The sequence below is a fragment of the Cheilinus undulatus genome, linkage group 16 (assembly GCF_018320785.1).
Source record: "Cheilinus undulatus linkage group 16, ASM1832078v1, whole genome shotgun sequence".
In the NCBI taxonomy this organism is placed as follows: Eukaryota; Metazoa; Chordata; class Actinopteri; order Labriformes; family Labridae; genus Cheilinus; species Cheilinus undulatus.
The window spans coordinates 35732237-35751677 of NC_054880.1; the positions used below are offsets into that span (position 1 = coordinate 35732237).

The 19441-nt window shown below is 38.5% G+C and overlaps 1 protein-coding gene across 1 annotated transcript in view; it reads left to right on the top strand.

The window, feature by feature from the left end:
* The window catches only part of ctnnal1 (catenin (cadherin-associated protein), alpha-like 1), a 122517-nt gene that overhangs the window by 57327 nt on the left and 45749 nt on the right, over positions 1-19441 (top strand). The window contains exon 3 of the mRNA XM_041808241.1: positions 14754-14943. Within this exon, the coding sequence (XP_041664175.1) occupies positions 14754-14943 (190 nt within the window). The remainder of the gene's footprint in view (positions 1-14753; positions 14944-19441) is intronic.

Here is a 19441-nt window from a genome sequence, read left to right on the forward strand (position 1 = left end):
CATGGTCTGCCCGCTCTCATTGGTGGGTACGCCGTTGGACGCACTGCAACCTAGAATCAAAGGCAAAGGGGGAAGCTTGCAACTCAGTTTAGTTATAGCTCATTTAGATCTTTCAATACAAGGAAGAGACTATTGAAATCAATTCTTGAGGGAGCAGGAAGCCTCTGCAGGGCAGCTAATACTGGACTGAATTGAACTTTCTGAATTAATTGATGTAAGATTTCTCAGTTTAGTTTTGAGGCCAGATTTAGATTTTGTCTTCCATGTAAGTGATGTCAGGGAGTTGGAATCATTCTCTTGAATTCAGGGAATTAACGAGGATGAAGACATTCCCCTGCATCAGCCAAAACGGGAAGGAGTTAAGTTTTTCAGGTCATGGAAGTGTTCAGTTTGTCCTGTCAATACAACAAACCAGCTGAAAGTCTGACTTTGCATCTAAAGCCACATTTGTGCTTATTTCACAGATTTCTTGTCGTGTAAATCCTTTTTGTGGGGGGTTAGGAGGCTTTTGGGCCGGATGCGGCTTGGTTGGCCGGGCTCATTGGCATTCAGACACTGCTGGAGTGCAGCAGAGCAGAGCATGGTGAAGAGGAGGGTGTGTGTGAAACTGAGATGAAGAATGCAATGAGCAGAGAGAACCAATGAGTAAACTGCAGCCAAACACATAGTGCACTCCTAACCTTTTGTGGACAGAGGTTTTAATGGCTGAGTGGCTGTCTGTAGGGAAGGAAGCAGACCTCATTGCCTCATTATTTTACATACAGTGCTTAACAAATTTATTAGACCACCCTAACCCTAACCAATGTAAGGTTTATGCCACAGCTGCCCTAAATTAACAGTATTGGTAGTTACCAAAATCATTTTCTATGTTTTTGCAATGGTTAATACACCAATATGTGGAAGCTCTTTAAACAAAATTATATTTTTAATGCTAAAATTTAATTATTATCGTTATCCATAAATTTTCAAATATTCTGATTTACAGAAAAACTGAAAAAATAGTAAAGCTCATTAATATTTCTTGATTATTATGTCAAATTGTAGTTATCTACTTGCATTCTCAGAAAAATGAGTTTTAGTGGTTGAATGTTATGCTTGATTAATATCTGACTTCTCAGAGAAGCCCAGTGAGCTGGCTCAAATTTGGGTGAATTCAGTTTGAAATCCCTCATTCCTGTTCAAATTGGTAGAATGTGGAGAGCTCACTGAAAATGAAAGAGTCCGCATTAAAGCACCTCATGGGCTTTGAGACAAATATGACAGATGGTCTAATAAATTTGTTAAGCACTGTATATCAACTTGAATATAAAAGGAGAAGACACCAGGCACTCAAAGCATGAAAATGTAAATAGATAAGGAAAGAAATACTTAAAAAGCCCTAATTATAATGGCCAAATCACTTTAAGAGCCAACATATTTCAAAAATCATCAGGGCTTACAGATGCTACCATAATCTCTTTGGTAAATTTCAGCAAAGAAGCCCAAGATTTTCATCGCTCAACTTAATAAATTTGAGGATTTTCTGCTATTGTTAAATCTGTAAAAAGGCTTTGGTTTTTGCTGTTTGGTTTTTAAAAAAAAAATCAAACTGAGTATTTCACTTTGGCTGAGAAATTTGACCATTTTTTCTGTTTTCTGTAACTGTATGGTTAATTAAAAAAAGATAATAACCCTTTTGGGCATCAGGAGTAAGTGACAGAAAACATTAATGGTATAAATTACCAGCTTAATCCCTATAATTCATTAGGATACAGGAGAATACAATGATACAATGTAATTTGATGCAATATGATTTGATACAATGTTTATTTACATGACATTACATTATGTTAGATTACATTATGTTATGTTATGTAACATTATTTTATGTTCAATAATGTTACGTTACGTTATGTTACATTATGTATAGTTATGTTACATTACATTATGTATGTAACACTATGCCTAGTTACGTTATGTTGCATTAATTTATGTTATGTTATGTCATGTTGTTATTTTACGTTGTTTTAGTCTGCTTTAAGTTTATATTATGTTATGATGGGTTGTTACATACATACATACCTACATACATACATACATACATACATACATACATACATACATACATACATATATAAATATATTACATTATGTTACATTTTGTCACGTTATGTTATGTAATATTACTTTATGTTACATTATTTTAGGTTGCTTTATGTTACTTTATGTTAGGTTATGTTATGATTTGGGGTAGGTAATTAATCGCAAATGAGATTAAATCGCAATATGGCCTGCTGCAATTTTCAAATCACAGAAGGTTTGATATTTCTTTAATCTGCAATTTGTATCAAAATACCAGTTTAAAACTTTTTGCAGCAGAAACATTATGCATTACATATCATGCAATCACTCTAGTGACATATTATTGGAATAGTGTACAAAAAATATACTAGTTTCTTCATTTTTGTATGTTTTTCTTGTTAAATACTAGAACTATATTAAAATTATGATTTACTTTAATACAACAGTTCATATCCAATTTGCAAAATGAGTCAATCTAATTTTAATCTAATCTAATATTGTGTTGGTTATAGTATAGAATGAAATATTGCTTGTTTTTGTTGGAACATACAGGAGATGAGAAACTTCAAAAATATATAATAGATAAATAATCGCATATTAAATCGCAATCTCAATATTGGATTTAAAAAAATCGTAATTAGATTATTTTCCCAAATTGTTCAGTCCTAGTCATGATACATTGCTGCGTTATATTATGTTACATTATTTTAGGTTGCTTTAAGTTGCTTTAGGTTAAGTTATGATATGATACATTGCTACATTATATTATGTTACGTTACGTTATTTTAGGCAGCATTATGTTACTTTAGGTTGCGTTTTTATGTTACGTTATCTGACGTTGTAACCTTATGCTACGTTATGTTTTGTTTTGCTTTATGTCATGCTACATTACATCCAGTTATGTTATGTTGCTATATCATACAGTTCAATACAATGCAATGGGAGGAAGCTGAGCTGAATTTCAAGTGTTGTGGCAAAGGGTCTGAATACTCATGTCAATGTGATATTACAGGTTTTTTTTTATTTTTAATACATTTTTAATAAATATTCTGAAATTTAGTTTTCACTCTGCGATAATGGGGTACTGAGAGTAAATTAATAAGCGAAAAAATGAATGTAGCATCAGGCTGCATTGCAACAAACTACCCATTTGACTAGATATTTGATCAACTAATTGATGTATTTATTCATTATTTGATCATTGCACCCCCAGATTTTTTCATATTTTCCTAAATTTACAGATAGATTTTTTGTAGTCATATTTCTTGTGATTTTTCAGCTGAACTGACATACATGGGTCATTCCCTGATTCCTTATGTAAAAATATCCTGTTTTTGAAATTTTTAAATCAAGTAATAACTGTTGAACTGGTATGTTTACCAAAGAAACTAACTAAAGACATCACTTTTGACTTAGATACACTTTAGATGGGCTTTTTTTTATGTCTCTGAAGCTTTGAAGACTCTAAAAACAATCATAAAGTCATCATTAGCAGCACTCTTACAAAGAAGTAGTTGTAAATTCCACCCATAAGACTCAGAAGCTTGTTTGATACACTCTCAAACAGAGTGGCCTCTCTTCTGCGATGGCACTGTATCAATATTGTTCTCTCCTCCCTTCGCTGTTCCTGTTTGCACGGCTCAGTAAATGTACCCACCTAGAAATCCCTAATGGAGGAAATCCCAGGCAGTGTGTACTCTCCTCTCTCTCCACACTCTCTTTTTTTGTTATTCACTCACTGACTTTTTTACTTTGTGTTTGTCTTTCACACACACGCACTCCCTGTGTGTTAAACTTGTTAAACTTTCTTCATGAGCTGCAGCGTGGAGAAAGCTTTTTCACAGGAAGATCTCTTGACCCTGTTTGGTTTCGCTCTGTCTGCTTCTCAATCTCTTTCTGTCACGTCCTCTTCCTCTTTGCCTGACAGTTCTCCTTGAAAGATGCTTGTGTTTGTTTACCTGCATGCATGCACACACTCACAGGCTGAGTTCCTCGCTCGTTCGCCTTAAACGCTGGTTTCTGGATCAGTGCCAGTGCTGATGAGTGTCACCATTTGCTGCAGGCACTCTTGGAAAACAATCAGGCTTTTCCTGCATGCATGCATTAACAAACGTTTAATCTCACACATTAGACACGGAAAATGCACCAGCAAATTCTCCAGTGCCCAGAGACCTTAACTTTAGGTCTATGAAGAGTTTATCAGGTCTGTTATGTAACATAAGTGACACCAGGCGTTGGACAGCAAGTCTTGTTTTATGATGTAGGTCTGAATCATGTGTCACGGTGCCCTAATTCCCTCTGTTAGGCTGTGTAACGTCCAGTCAGTTTGTGCTCTCCACGGAGTGTCCTACTCTGCGTGGATGAGTCAGTGAAAAACACTGGGCTCCCAGGAGGGGAAGCTTTAATACAGAGATAAAAGATGATGCATATGGTGGCTGAACAAAAGGAGTGCTGTTGGAGCACTCTGTGGGCCAGGATCCTGCTACTGAATAATGGTGACAGAGAAAAATACTCACTGATGAAAAGCTTAAAAGGCCTTTAAACACACAAGAGAAACTTTGAGTTAGACAGATGGATGCTTTTACATTTGGAGATGCATGTCTCTTAATGCTGTTTCTTCCAAATCATCCTGCAGGATAGAAATGCAGGATATTAATGGTACATCAGTATCAGCAAATATTAGCTAAAAAAGTTAATTACAGTCATGGACAAAAGTATTGGCACCCCTGGAATTTTTCCAGGAAATACACCATTTCTCCCAGAAACTGTTGCAATTACAGATTTTTTTTGGTATACATGTGTTTATTGCCTTCATGTGCATTGGAGCAACACAAAAGACATAATTGACATAATTTAACACAAAACTCAAAAAATGGGCCGGACAAAATTGTTGGCACCCTTTTAAAACTGTGGGTAAATCATTTTATTTCAAGCATGTGATGCTCATTTAAACTCACCTGTGGCAGTAACAGGTACTGGCAATCTAGAAATCACACCTGAAGCCAGATAGAATGTCTAAAAGTTGACTCAGCCTTTGTGTTGTGTGCCTGTGTGTGTCACACCAAGCATGGAGAAGAGAAAGAAGAGCCCAGAATTGTCTGAGGACTTAAGAAGCAAAACTGAGGAAAAATATGAACAATCTCAAGGTTACAAGACCATCTCCAGAGATCTTGAAATTCCTCTGTCAACTGTGCGTAATATAATCAAGAAGTTTATAACCCATGGAACTGTGGCTAATCTCCCTGGACGTGGACGGAAGAGAACAATTGACAAACAAATGCAACGCAGGATAGTTGGAATGGTGGATAAACATCCTCAGTCAACTTCCACACAAATTCTGGCTGTCCTGCAGACTCAGGGTGCAAAAGTGTCAGCTCGGACCATACGTCGTAATCTGAATGAGATGAAGCGCTATGGCAGGAGACCGAGGAGAACCCCACTGCTGACAAAGAGACATAAAAAAGCCAGACTGGAGTTTGCAAAAATGTACCTGAGTAAGCCTCAATCCTTCTGGGAGAACATTTTGTGGACAGATGAGACTAAGGTAGAGCTTTTGGAAAAGCCTGTCATTCTACCGTTTACAGAAAATGGAATGAGTCCTACAAAGAAAAGAACACAGTACCTACAGTCAAACATGGTGAAGGTTCAAAGATGTTTAGGGGTTATTTTGTTGCCTCTGGCACTGGGTGCCTTGACTGTGTGCAAGGAATTATGAATTCTGGAGACTATATAAGATTCTGGGCCACAATGTAGGGCCTAGTGTCAGAAAGCTGGGTCTGCATCAGAGGTCATGGGTGTTCCAGCAGGACAATGACACCAAACATACCTCAAAAAGCACCAAGAAATGGTTGGAGACAAAGCGCTGGAGAGTTCTGAAGTGGCCAGCAGTTAGTCTGGATCTAAATCCCATTGAACACCTATGAAGAGATCTTAAAATTGCTGTTGCAAGAAGGCATCCTTCAAATCTGAGAGACCTGGAGCACTTTGCAAAAGAAGAGTGGTCCAAAATTCTAGTTGAGAGGTGTAAGAAACTTGTTGATGGTTATAGGAAGTGATTGGTTTCAGTTATTTTTTCCCAAGGGTGTGCAACCAAATATTAAGTTGAGGGTGCCAACAATTTTGTCTGGCCCATTTTTTGAGTTTTGTGTTAAATTATGTCAATTATGTCTGTTTGCTTCAGATTTTTTGTGTTGCTCCAATGCATATAAAGGCAATAAACACATGTACACCAAAAACATTTATAATTTCAACAATTTCTGGGAGAAATGGTGTATTTTCTGGAAAAAATCCAGGGGTGCCAATACTTTGGTCCATGACTTTATCAGTATAAGCAGATATGAACATTTCTGCCTGTTTTCATACACTACAGGGCCTTAAATTCACTTTTTAAATTGGGGGAGAAATTCAGGGTGAACTGGAACGGAGATTGCGAGCCAGGTCTTCTCATCCAGCATCAATGCCTGACCCCATGAATGCTCTACAGAATGAATGGGCACAAATTCCCATATAAACTCTCAAAGTCTCATGGAAAGCCCTCCAAGAAGAGACTGTTGAAGCTGCAACAAGGGAGAAGGGGACACCATATTAAGGTATATGTATTTGAATACAATATCATTACGTTCCTGCTGGTGCAGTGGTCAAGCGGCTGAATACTTTTATCCATATAGAGTATCAACTGCAATTACCCGCCTATATATGGTGTATTTCTCAGCAGTATATATGAATAAGTTTGTTGAATAGAAACAACAGACCTAGCTCAGCTGGAGTTTTAGGTTGTCAAAACTATGGCTCGATTTTGAGCGTTGGGAATGACACTCAGTCTTATAGTATGACAATGGATGCGGCAGATGTATGGCACAGAATACCATCCATCTGCTGCAATATTGTATTTAAAAAGAACACCAAAATGGGGACGTGTTATGACAACAATTAGTTTGTTGCCTGAGGGCAATGCTATGCAATAAAGGGTAAAGTTATCATGCACAACATATATTAGGCATACCCTAAAGGTCAGGTATTGTGCAAAATACACTTTTTCAGAATTTTCTAGCAAAAATATATGCCCCTGGCCTGTCCACAAGCCCCGAAGAATCGGAGCTTGTGGACAGGCCTCCTCCTCTTGTTCACCTTTCATAAATTGTGTGCTGAAACAAGCCGTTTTCCCTCATGATGTCGTGTAGGGAGTTAGCACCGCCCCCAGGTTCGGTTGGTCCTTCCCTGCTTGGAAGAAAGTCCTGCCCTCCTCTCCTGATCCTCCTCTCCACTGCCAGCTAAGAGGAGGATCAGGAGAGCCACATCCATTTCCTGAGAGGGGCGTGGTCGGGGCGGAGTCAGACAGTTCAGTAACATTTAAAGCCACAGACACAGAAACAGCTCGTTTTGTGCAGGGTTGAAACAGAGGTTTTTCAGACATGTAAAAATCCAATACTGGAGTGTTTTTTCAGCAACAACCTTCACAGGCATCTTTTGGGGACCTCTGAGACCAATATGAACTTGTCTTGAAGGGGTAAAATATGTGACCTTTAATTTGTATCTGAAGGAGAGTCAGTCCATGTTGTTCTCCTCATGATACAGCCATAAATGTTAACCACCTGCAACTGTTGTTCCTGCTAAAATGTACTATAGAGAATACCATTTTATGCTGTTAAAATGGTTTATATTTTCTATGCTCTGGTTTGTCTGTAGGCAGTCGTATGCCTGCTAAACTGAATCCTGCCATTGAACTGTACATTTTCTGCACCCAGTGATTCAGTAAAAAGCTTTAACAGTGTGCAAAGTTTGGTCCAAATCAGTTGAGGAATTTTGAAACTCAGTGGTATTGATGGAGTTGTCAGAGTGGATGATGTGTGATACATACAGGGTTGATGTGGGTCAGGTCTCTCAGGGCAGCTGCTCAAGAGGTTTTTCTGACTCAGACACATTTGGTATTGTAGCATTCACAGTCGAGAACCATTTGTTGCAGCTTACAGGTCCCTCTTCTGTGGAGGTGTTGTGAGTTTTCCAGCTTTTAGTGGCACTTTGCTGTTTTCTGCCATTGAAGATTAATTGAAAAATAAGCAGATAAAGGCATCTTAGGATAAAAAATTAAACCATTAGCTACATGTGGAGAAGTACCGAGCAGCCACTCAGAATCAGAAACTATCACTCTAACGAGGACTGCAGTAATTGATTATTTTTGTATTTGAGTACTCTATCGATTCTTCTATGGATCACTGGAGTAATCAAGTAAGAAATATTCTGTGTTTATTTTTTTAATTAATCATTTTTGCCTCATTTAAGAGCAATGGCACTAAAGAAGTGAGAAGAGAAAATGAGTCTCTTAAATGAACTACAACCTGTTTATTTGTAAAAGCTATTATAACATATGACACAGGTTTTCTAACAGAAGTGTATTTAAAAATGTGGATTTCAGTCCTAATGACATAAAACATGATCTGAAATTCAAAAGGCAAATTGATTGAGTAGTCATACAAATGCTGCCATTATTAAGTTTGGGGATCCTCTGCCTGGAAATTTTGAATGCTATTGCCTTCTGTCTTATACGAAGTTTATTTTTATATTCCATTTGATATTGAATTGTTTTTATTTTTGTAAAGGGCTTTAACATAATAATGCCTGAAGGCTGAACTATTAGATTATAGGAATCTATTGTCCAGTCACTTTTATTTTTTCAACCACATTTTTGTTTGTGAGTAAATCTGCTATAAGAATAAGCCTTTTTTAAATCCATCCCTCGACCTGGAGGGAACATTTTGAAGGTGTAAAGATTTTTCTATGCCCTTTTGAATCCTTACTGATGAACTCTGACCTTGTTGGTCTCTCTGCCTCACTCACTGTTTGTGGCAATAACATGTTTCTATTTGACTGTAATCTATTTGTTATCAAGATGAAGCCTTTTTAAAACATGCAGTAACCAAGACTCCACGGCGCTTAATTTTAAATAAATAATACTTAACTGATTCACCCAACATGTGCATGCAGAAGGGAGAGAGAGACCAAAAGCACCAAACAGGACTTAACTCATGAATCCTGTCAGTGCTCTGTATAAACCTCAGGTCTATTAGTGACGTTTATAAAACCCTGTGTCATCTGCAGACCCAAACTGACCACTGTCTCATGTGGATGGCTCCTGCAGGCTGCATGTGCAGTGTGTAAACTCTATGCACAGGATGGCGGTTGATTCTGTGGAAAACTTGTAACATGTTTTTAACCTTTCATTTTGACACTGATCAGTGATGTCAGGAATTAAAAAAGACGCAGCACACGTGCTTTTCAACATCACTGCATTTTCTCATTTCCCTCATAATTTTCACACCATGCATCATTTTTCCTGTATGCTACTTTATAGTTACAGCGATAGAAGTTGCATTGTGCAACATGAGTGACCATCCATGCACATCACAGCATGCTGTGCAACACACTTTGTGAAGTCCAAGCTTCCACCATAGACATATATGGATACATGACTGATTTAAATGAAGCCTGCAAGCTGGAAATTTGCCTTAAAGAATTTTTTTATTGAGTCACTTGATTTGCTCGTGGAATTGTTTCAACCCTAAAATCCAAGCAAGTCCACCCTCTCCAACTCCTGCAGTTCAAAACAATGGCTTCACATGTGTTTGTGTTTTAAAAGCACTTCAGTGGTATCATCTTGTATGGCTGGCCATGATTCTGTAAGTCCTGCGTGAACTCGGTCTTGCGAGTCAAGCAGTCCGCGGGCTGCTCTGGCTGTGCACTAAACACAGGTGGATGCTGACCAACAGCCACGCATGCAGTCAAACTACAGTGCAGCCAGAGACGGACCCAGTGGAAGTCCCAGGTTAGAGGGCACCCTAGAGCAGGGGTTCCCAAACTTTTCAGTCCGAGACCCCCAAAATAACAGTGTCAGAGATCAGGGACCCCCATTTTCCTTTGAGGGGGATAAAGTGCATGATATTGTACTAAACATCATGCACAAAACTTGCATTTAGGAAGTTTTTGTAACTTTTACTTGCATTTAAGCACAAATGTCACTTAATAACAACATTAAGATTTTAATTTGTAGTCGTCTCAACTGTTTTTTTAATAATAGACACAGTTTATGATTTAAGATCATACAAAATTTCTCTTTGTTTTATGAAAAGCATCCTGCAACATCTCTTCATTGTTTCGTGACCCCCCTGGGGGTCCCGACCCACACTTTGGGAACCACTGCCCTAGAGGGTTCCTACAGGTGCAACTGGAGGGCACTATGTACATTTTGCCCGCTTTGATGGCACCTTAGAGGGCACTTTGTCAAATTTTGCCCAAAAAGAGGGAACCAAAGATGGAATTCTGTTAAATGTTGCCCACTCAGTTGGCACCACAGAGGGTACTTTGTCAAATTTTGCCTATGGTACCCTATAGGGCACTTTACATGCTCATTTATTATAGAAGCATCTAAAAGGCCACTTTTGGTGAGTTTTTTTCAAACTTTTGTGCCAAGTGGGGCAGTCACCCCCCCTCTGAGTCCACCAGTGATCCCCTTCATTTATCAATTTTCGTTAGGAACATTTTCCACTCTTTTCTGAAGTGTAAATGCAGCAAAGACTTTATGTAGACAATTTTTGCAGAACAGTAACTAAACAGAACCACAGAAAGCTTCCTGTGGTAGTCACATATTGTCCTGAATTTAGAACTTCAGGTATGGATAAATCAAAACGACTGTTGGCAGAAAATTCATCTCCTTAGCCAATTTTATTTTGTGTGATTTCAAATCAAGCCAAGAACTCGGATAATTAAAACATCAATGCTGTGTTTGAGCTCAAATTTCCCTCCCCATCTGAGGGTTAATTTTGTGATATGCTGACAAAGCTGTGTTGTTACATTCCTATGTCACGACGCCGCTCTCTCAAACAGCCGTCTGAGCTCAGCAGAAGCAGCGTGAGCTCTGTAGCCCACAAAGACTCCACTGTAAAAGATTCCCTGCTTGGACCACCTGCAGCTGTGGACCAATTAAAATCACCACCCGCCACTCTGTGACCCAAATGTTTCAAGACACACAAACACACACACATGCACCTACAAAGACAGCAGCTGGAGAGAGTGGCAACAATCAATACATAATTGATGATAATTGGCTCTACCCATTCATAATTGATGTCCTCAATTACCGCTAAGTGTCCCCACCTGAGTTGGGTTTCTGTGCACCCAGGGGTCCCAAATAATGCCACAGAAGACACTCAGCATCTACTGTACCATCTGCTTTCCTTGTAGGTGCTCGTTTATTAAACATCAGCTGTGGGGTATGGAGATGGGTATGAGTACCTTCTCCCTTCCTGAGACGCATACGAGGCTCCCCTCATGCTGTTTTCCAAAATGTTATCTCCACTTGTAGCTACTCTCCTGATAAGCAGAGGCAGTGAGTGCTGCAGACTCGACTTGCTCCATTATCACAGGTGTTGTTTCCCTCTAACAGCACGGCAGGCTTTCACCATCATATGAGAAGGTGTGACTCCAGATAAGCAGTGTTCAGTTGTGTAACTGCTTCACAAAACATTTTTGGAAGACTTACGCTCCTTTGAAGGATTTTTAGATGGTTCTGAAACAGACTGAAATCAAATCTGATGCCTCTATGAGCTACGAAATCAAACAAGAGTGTTCGCGAGATACATTTTTAATGCATTTTGTTAACAGCGTGCTACCAGAGCAGACTTTTTTTGTTTTTTTATAGCAAAGTTTTACACTGAGAGATTTGACTGACTGTTAAAAAGCATTTGAATCAAATCTCTGAAATCAGACATTTGGGTTTGTTCAGGGTGTTTGCCAATATCAAAGTAAAATGAAAGCTCCTATCAGCAGCTCTAAATAACCATCAACAACTAAGGATATGGTGCTGTATTGTCATGTTTTCAGTGTTTCTTTAGTTAAATGTTAATTGATTCTGAAATAAAATGACAGAATTGATGTATTAATATGATTGTTCATTGGCATTGATTGCAAACCACTGAATAGTGCCTTTCAGATGCAGTGATTGTTTGCTTTTAGTGTCTGATTTCATCATTCAAATAAGTTTAACCCTAACTAAAACTAGTTTGAGTTGTATTTCTGTATTAAGACGAAATGATATTAGGAAAAGCATGAACTATAATATCTTTCCATCTTTGATAGTGTATGCAACAGAAGAAAGTTATCCGAAGTGCATACATGCAGAGTTTCTACAGGCTTTATAATGTGCATATGTGCAATCTTACACTCATGATTGAATCATTTTAATCATTAAAGATACATTTTAGTATTTTTGAAGGTGGGATGTATGATGCATTTGACAATAGTAGTGGCATTAACCTCCAAGGGTTTCAGTGAGCATTGCCCCTTTAGCAGATGGGGGCACTTTTTGCACATAATTTAGGAAGTTTTAGGTAAAAATGGTCCAAAAACAATGCTGACAAAATTATACACTAGAAATGGGCAGTATTATATATCAACACTGGGGTATCTGCAGTATCGCTTAAACTCTCTGAGATCAGCGTTGTTGTATACCACAAGCAGAGACGTGTTTTTAAGAAGAAAAGTTAAAAATAACTTTTGATCCACAATTCAGTGTTTCTTCTTATTTCTTCCTCTGAAAGCCCTCCATTGTGCCTTTTTAATGATGTTTTCTAGCGAGTCTGGAACTTGGCTGACTTTCTGCGGGTCTTTAAAGATTAAATCCACGCCAGTGACTCACTCCAGTTTTGAACATCTTGTTATCCATTTATACTCTATTTTTGATTGTTTCTGCATCTTAACCCACCGCCATATTGTCTAGTTATATCCCAGGATGCATTGTGACTGGGCTGTGACAACCAATGGTAGGCTGTTCCATAATCACGCTATGCTTTGTCAAACAGCACATGTGCCCAGACTTAGAAACTGGAGAAGAGAGCCTGAATGACTCTTAATGGAGAGAAAGAGACACAGAGAGGCTGTGATGTGTCCCTCAGAGTCTCTGCAGACCGGAACTGCTTTAAATACTGACACAAATTCCGTAAAAATGCAAGGGATTCTTTTGTAAAAATGTGGATATTTGGAAGACTTTTGTCACAGAATGATTATTTTTTAGGGGTCAGGGTTCGGGGTTTTTTTGTGCAAAAAAAAAAAAAAACAGTCATTAATATTTACTATGTTGAATACATGAAAATCTTTCATTTTTGATTTCTGATTTTCTTTTCTTTTGTCTTTATAGTCCCATCACTTTTAAAAATTCCAGTGACATTACTGCAAAATAATCAGAAATCAGTATTCATTAGGTGTCAGTTCACATTGTAACCTTTGATTATTTTACATTTTAAAGTCTTTTTGAAAACAGTTTCACAATTTCAGTTTTCAGTTTAAATTTCCCATTAGATAAACTTGCGGCAGGATGGAGCTCACCAGGCTGCACAACACAGAAACAAAGGCCCCTCTTTATCAGTTTAGAAGCACATGGAAGATTACTTCACATTCTCAGACACTGTATGATAATCGTTGTGGATTATTTCTTCAATTTCCCCTAAATAATGGAGGATCATTTGACTCTGCTTACCTGTGAAGTTTTAAAAACAATGCCTCGGCTTTTAAAACTTCCATCTCCTCTGTAATCAACATGTTTTTATTTTTTAACTCAAGGCATTTTGTTAAAGGATTAAAGAAGTGTGTGTTGCATGTGATCACAGGTGAATGCTTGTGAGACATGTTTTTAAACACCCTACGGTAATACTGTATACCCTGTATTAAAAAAACAGATACCTCCTCAATCCTTTTGTGAACTATATCAAACATTTTTGAATCATTTTACTTTCACCTAGAAAGCCTCTGTTTTTGCTACTGTATTTTTTAAATATTTATTTTGTTTTTTGCCCCAGAAATCTTAAATGCTAAGTTTTCAAGTACAATGTTAAGGTAAGTTTTAATTGGGCTGTCAAAAGATAAAAATTTTTAATCAGAATTTAGGATTTTTTTTTTTTTTATCAGGATTAATTGCATCCATTTTATTTCATTTTAAATGACTTTTTTTGCAACCAAAACTGTTTTTGTGTCATTTTGGGTTTTTCTCCTGTTTTAACTTTAGGATAGTTGACCCTCTGTTTACAGACCTTCTTTTATTAGGAGATCAAACATTAACTTAACCATAGAAAAGGGAACTTTATGAAAGAAATACAAGTTGCAGATGACTCGAACTTGTTCACTGAGCTGTCTTTGACTTTTTAAAGTGAAATGAGAAATTAAAGAGCAGTGGTGGACTTATTTTACATCACTGTGGCTGCAGGGAGACACTGACATTGCTTAACCAAAGTCTGCTAAAAGGCCCAGTAAAACATTAGTTACATTAACATTAGTGCACTAATTGTGGGCCTTGATTAATCATGATTAATACGATTAATCTTGACAGTGCTAGTTTTACATAAGATGAAATGGAATGAAAGCAAATGTTGAGCGTATGGAGCAGTTTCAAACAGACCTGTCTGTCACTCTTGAGAAAAATTTAAGTGCTATTTGTCAGCTTTAGAATAATAATTAAAGTTAGAAGTGTCCAGAAATAGGGTTGTGTGCACAGGCAGTGCAAAGAAAAGCCGACAACAGATACAAGGCTGGAAACATTTTGTTGATGCTCTGTTGCCCACAAATATCTAATGACTCTATTTTGATTTGAATGGGGTAAAGTAGCAGCATCCTCATTAAACTTGTTTTTCTTTCTCTTTTGCTTCCTGCAGATCACAACTCTGATCAACCACAAAGATAAGCCAAAGAAGTCGGAGCGCACCCTGGCAGCCATCCACAGGGTGGGCCAGGCAGTTAGTGTAGCTGTAGGACGATTTGTCGCTGTCGGGGAGGCGATCGCCGCCGAGAACCAGGAGCTGAAGGATGAGATGGGTCAAGCTTGCTTTGAGGCACGCCGGGCAGGTATGCATTTGTCAACAGAATCATCCTGTGTATTTGCCGTTTAAACACTAAAGTGTTTCTCTAAGTGATGAGGCTGATTTCTAATCATTCAGGGTGTTTCTCTTGAATGCTTCATCATAGCTGTCTTGTTATCTTCTTTTTATAACATTTCAGCACTATGTGAGTTCCTGTCCCTGATCTGGGTTTATTTAAACCAGTCTCTGGCACTTTTAGAAACCTTCAGACATCGGCTTCAAGCTTTACACTGTGATCAAATCTGAGCAAATTTCAGTTTGTCTGAACACGGAAGCTGTCAGAAAATATTAAACCAGAAGGACTCCAGAGTTTTCTAAAGACGATGTTATAAGCCTGGAAGTTAAGACTTTGAAAAGTGCTTCGTCACCCAAGGGTGCTGTGTGGAAGCTAAGAATGAAAGTGTCCAGGCTTGCTTGGAAAGCACAGCATAATAGATTCTGATAGGAGGCTGCTGAAGACTTTATGCATTGGGCTGGTGGAGAGATTTAAGCAGTAGTTTTGCTGATATCCACCGCCACATAAATTGCTTCTGAGTTCCATTGAGAAATATGTCTCAGCTGGAGGTCAGGACCTCCACTTTTTTTTTTACTTCTGAATCTGCTGGCTGCTTTTTTTTTTAAATCTCTAAGACTGAATTTTCTGCTCAATACCATTCAGGTCTGGAGATAGGCAGCCCATGGCCACAGATTCTGTTTGCATCTCACCCAGTGTGTGCTGAAAGAGGCCTGCAAGCTCAAAAAAGAGAATGTGTTTAGACGGATGTGTGGATACATCAAGTGCAGAACAGCAGACGACAGTGAGAGACAGCAGCACAGAGGGCTGTAGACGGGATGGAAAACAGTGACAACCGGTGTGAGGGAACAAGAATGTGTGCATCACTCTTGCAGGAACTGTCAGCTTTTTATTGAAACTGAGAAAGGCGAGGTGACAGTTTAGCCAGAGATTTGTTTCTCTCTGTGTTTCCTGACTTTCTCGCAGTTAAAATACTGTCAGTAAGTCAAAATGTCAACCCTGTACCTCTCTGTAAAGTATTTAAAATGCTTTGTTTGGATATTTGTCTCCACTTTGCTTGGTGAATCACTTCTCAGTTCTTATCAGGCAAACAAGCACCTCATTTAGCCTTCTACAGAGAAAAGCGGCAACAATATCACACTGGATAAGAATTTAGACACAACAGCGTGATAATAGGTTTAATGTTTGGAGGGAACCAGCGTGTGAAGCAAAGCGTTAAATCTGCACGCAGCGCTGATTTGTAAAGACGGCTAAAACTCAGACAAAGATCGCTTGTAGGAGGAGGACAACAGACGGATGAGAAAAAGTGTGTGTGCAAAGGTAAGGTCGCTTGATGTTCGTGTGTAATGTGCGTGCAAATGTCTGGATGTGTATTGCCCACTGTGACTAATTTATTCTGCTTCTGTCTTCGCTCTCAGGGAGGTGTTTTCACAGTTTCCTTTTGCAGTTCTTTTGACAGACTCTGCACAACTGTTCCCTGATTAAATGAATAAATAAATAAAGTTTTTTTTTTTTTTTTTTTTTGCCTAGAACATTTATTAAAATCTGATGGAGAAATCTTCCGGGTTGATAAAGACACTTTTTGGAGTCTTGTGTCTCCAAGAGAAAGAGAGGCTAGTTAGTAAAGGATTGACATTTCTCTAATACACCGCTGCAGGGAGAGTTTTAATCATTCAGACTTCAGCCTTGATAATGAATGAAATAAAGGCAGGCTGAAAGCACTAGTTTAATTAGATGCTACCCATCATCTGAGCATTGGAGAGATCCAATGAGGCAGGTCAGTGAAGGCAATTTGTGCTGGAGCTCTGTCTCTGTCTCTTTCACTCAATCTCCCCGTGTCATTCTCACATTCTTGTGCTTCGGTCTCACCTCCTCTTTCTCCCTCAGAAAGGCTCAACATCAGATGGTTGGTGGGGTTAAGATAACATCAAACTGAAACACAGATGTTGTACAGTGCATTTAGAAAGTGTTGAGACTCCCTTCACTTTTTCAATTTTGTTATGTTGCAGCCTGAAGCTTCGGTCAAAAAAATACTTCTTTCTGTCATTAATCTACACTCTGTACCCCATCATGATAAAGTAAAAACAGAATTTTAAAAATGTTGCACAGTCATTAAAAATAAACTGAAAATATGACATTGACCCTTTTCAGAAACACTATCAATTTAGCTCAGGTTCCTCCCATTTCTCTGGATCTCTGCTGAGATGTTTCTACGCCTTGATTGGAGTCCAATTGATTTTCCATCAAAGTGCTGTAAATAGATTTAGAAGAACAGAACAAAAAGAAATTCTAAATCTATGTACATTTAAAAACATACTAAAACTATTAAAATACATCAGGGAAACAAACATTTAAGACTCATATGCAATAGTAAACTGATGAGTCTTCAGCTTTGCTTTAAATACATCAGCAGAAGATGCCTGCCTGATGTTTACATATAAACTCTTCAACAATGTTGGTCCATGAAAGGAGAAAGCCCCCTTTTCAACTACCTTTCCAAGGACTTTAAGGACACTTAAAAGCCATTTCCACTGGGATCTCAAAGTATGCACCGGAATGTAAGGGTTCACCAAATCAGACAGGTATGACATTGCATTGCCATTCACAATTTTGTAAGTTAGAAGCAGCATCTTTGAGTCTGTTTAACCTAAGCCAGCACTAGAGTAATGCTCAAAACACAAGCTGCTGCAATGTGTACCAGCTGCAGACCTCAAAGACTTTTTTTGACAAACCTGACGTCATTAAGCTGATGTCACTGCCTTCATTGAAAGTTAACAGCCTGCTAAATGTTGTGCTTTTGTTCAGTGGGACTTAAATTTTCCAAATCTATCAGCCACTGTGGTCTGCAGAATATTAAAGCCTCATATCTGAGAGATTTGTGCCAGAAAACAGTAAATTTAATCCCCAACTTCTGTCTCTCTGCTCTGGCACAGAGCCAGGCAAAGGTACTCTGACCAGAGTTCACTGTAAGGTTGGGGGAAGGCTAATTGCTGGAGTACTTGTCTGTTATTCACTTGAACCTGATGCAGCAGGAGAAAAAATCTTACCTGCTGAAGGTGTGTTTTACTTCATATTTCCCTTGTCTTTAGTATTGGATGATTAAAAGAAGCAGACAGTGCCTTTTTCTCTCTCAATGCAGTGGCTGTCATTCCCTGCTTTCTTCTAGCAATGCAATGCTAAGGTTCAGAGAAGTGTCAGACAATAGACAAATTCCTTACCTCTGCTGAGTTCATCACATTAAACAGGGTTCCAGGATCCTTGAAAAGACTTAAAAAGCGTTACACTGGACGGATGGAATTTAAGACCAAGTCTTGAAATGTCTTATTTTAACAAGCGAGAGGTCTTAAATTTCAGAAGGCACATTAAGACGTTTCTTTACTCAGTCTTCATTTTCTAGCTAGCCTTATATGATTTTTAATATTTCTTTTTTGTGTTGAATGCTTTTCTGTGAAACAATTAAAAGCATTCACAGTAGTTCAGCCTGTACATAACCTGCCTGTGTGTCAGCCCTTCCCTCTCAGTGTGTTACCATAATGATACATTTTCCTTTTTGATCCACAGATCATGTGTGACCCAAACTGTGAGGGTGGACTTTAACAGAATACTGATCAAGCTGATCAGTTTCACTGCTAGTTTACAGTTTTCATCACATTAGTTTAGCATTTTAACAAATTAGCAGAAACACAGAAAGTGCATCAAAGCCAAGGTAGTGATAATGCCAAAATAGATTTTCATGACTGATCACAAAGAATAAAATAAGAAAATGCAAAACCTGATCAAAATGTAATTAAATGAAAATTTATGTTTATACAGGTCATCCTGAGGGGAACCTAAAGTTTGTATCAGATGCAATCATTAAACCCCAGAGAGGCAGACATTTCCATCCATTGAGTCATGCAAGATTGACTGACTGCCTGCAAGAGCTGCACCAACACATCACAGATCAGCCTTTCAAGTCTTTACTCATTAATAATAAACCAGTGATACACAGGAAAGCTGGAATACATGTAATGTGTAATTTTCTGAGAAGGGATAAACTTAATACATTCAATAAAGGATACCAAGGTCAATATGATTACTTGGGGACCAGCTCTCACATTTCGGGCCAAAACTGCCATCGACACCCCTCCGTTTCCTGGGATTTGAAGGCTGCTGTTGGCTCTTTCTGCTGTTGCTGCCCTCATAGCGCTGAGGGGTTTGAGCAGTATTATTTTTGAGCCAGGCCGAGATGTTTGAGCTGGTTAGCAGAGCTGGCTTTGAAAAGCAGCCTGTCGGATGCAATCACTTTGTCAGTGCTGCTTCTTTTAAAGGACCAGCCAAACCAAATAGAAAGCCAAGCTGCAGAGCCAGATAGAGAACAAACTTATCTCCCCCTCCCCCCTCTACTCTGAGCTCTGTCTTCCTCTGAGATTGCTCTTCCAATGTCTCCTTAACTCTGGACAGTTGGTACCAAGTTTGGTGATGAGGTTTC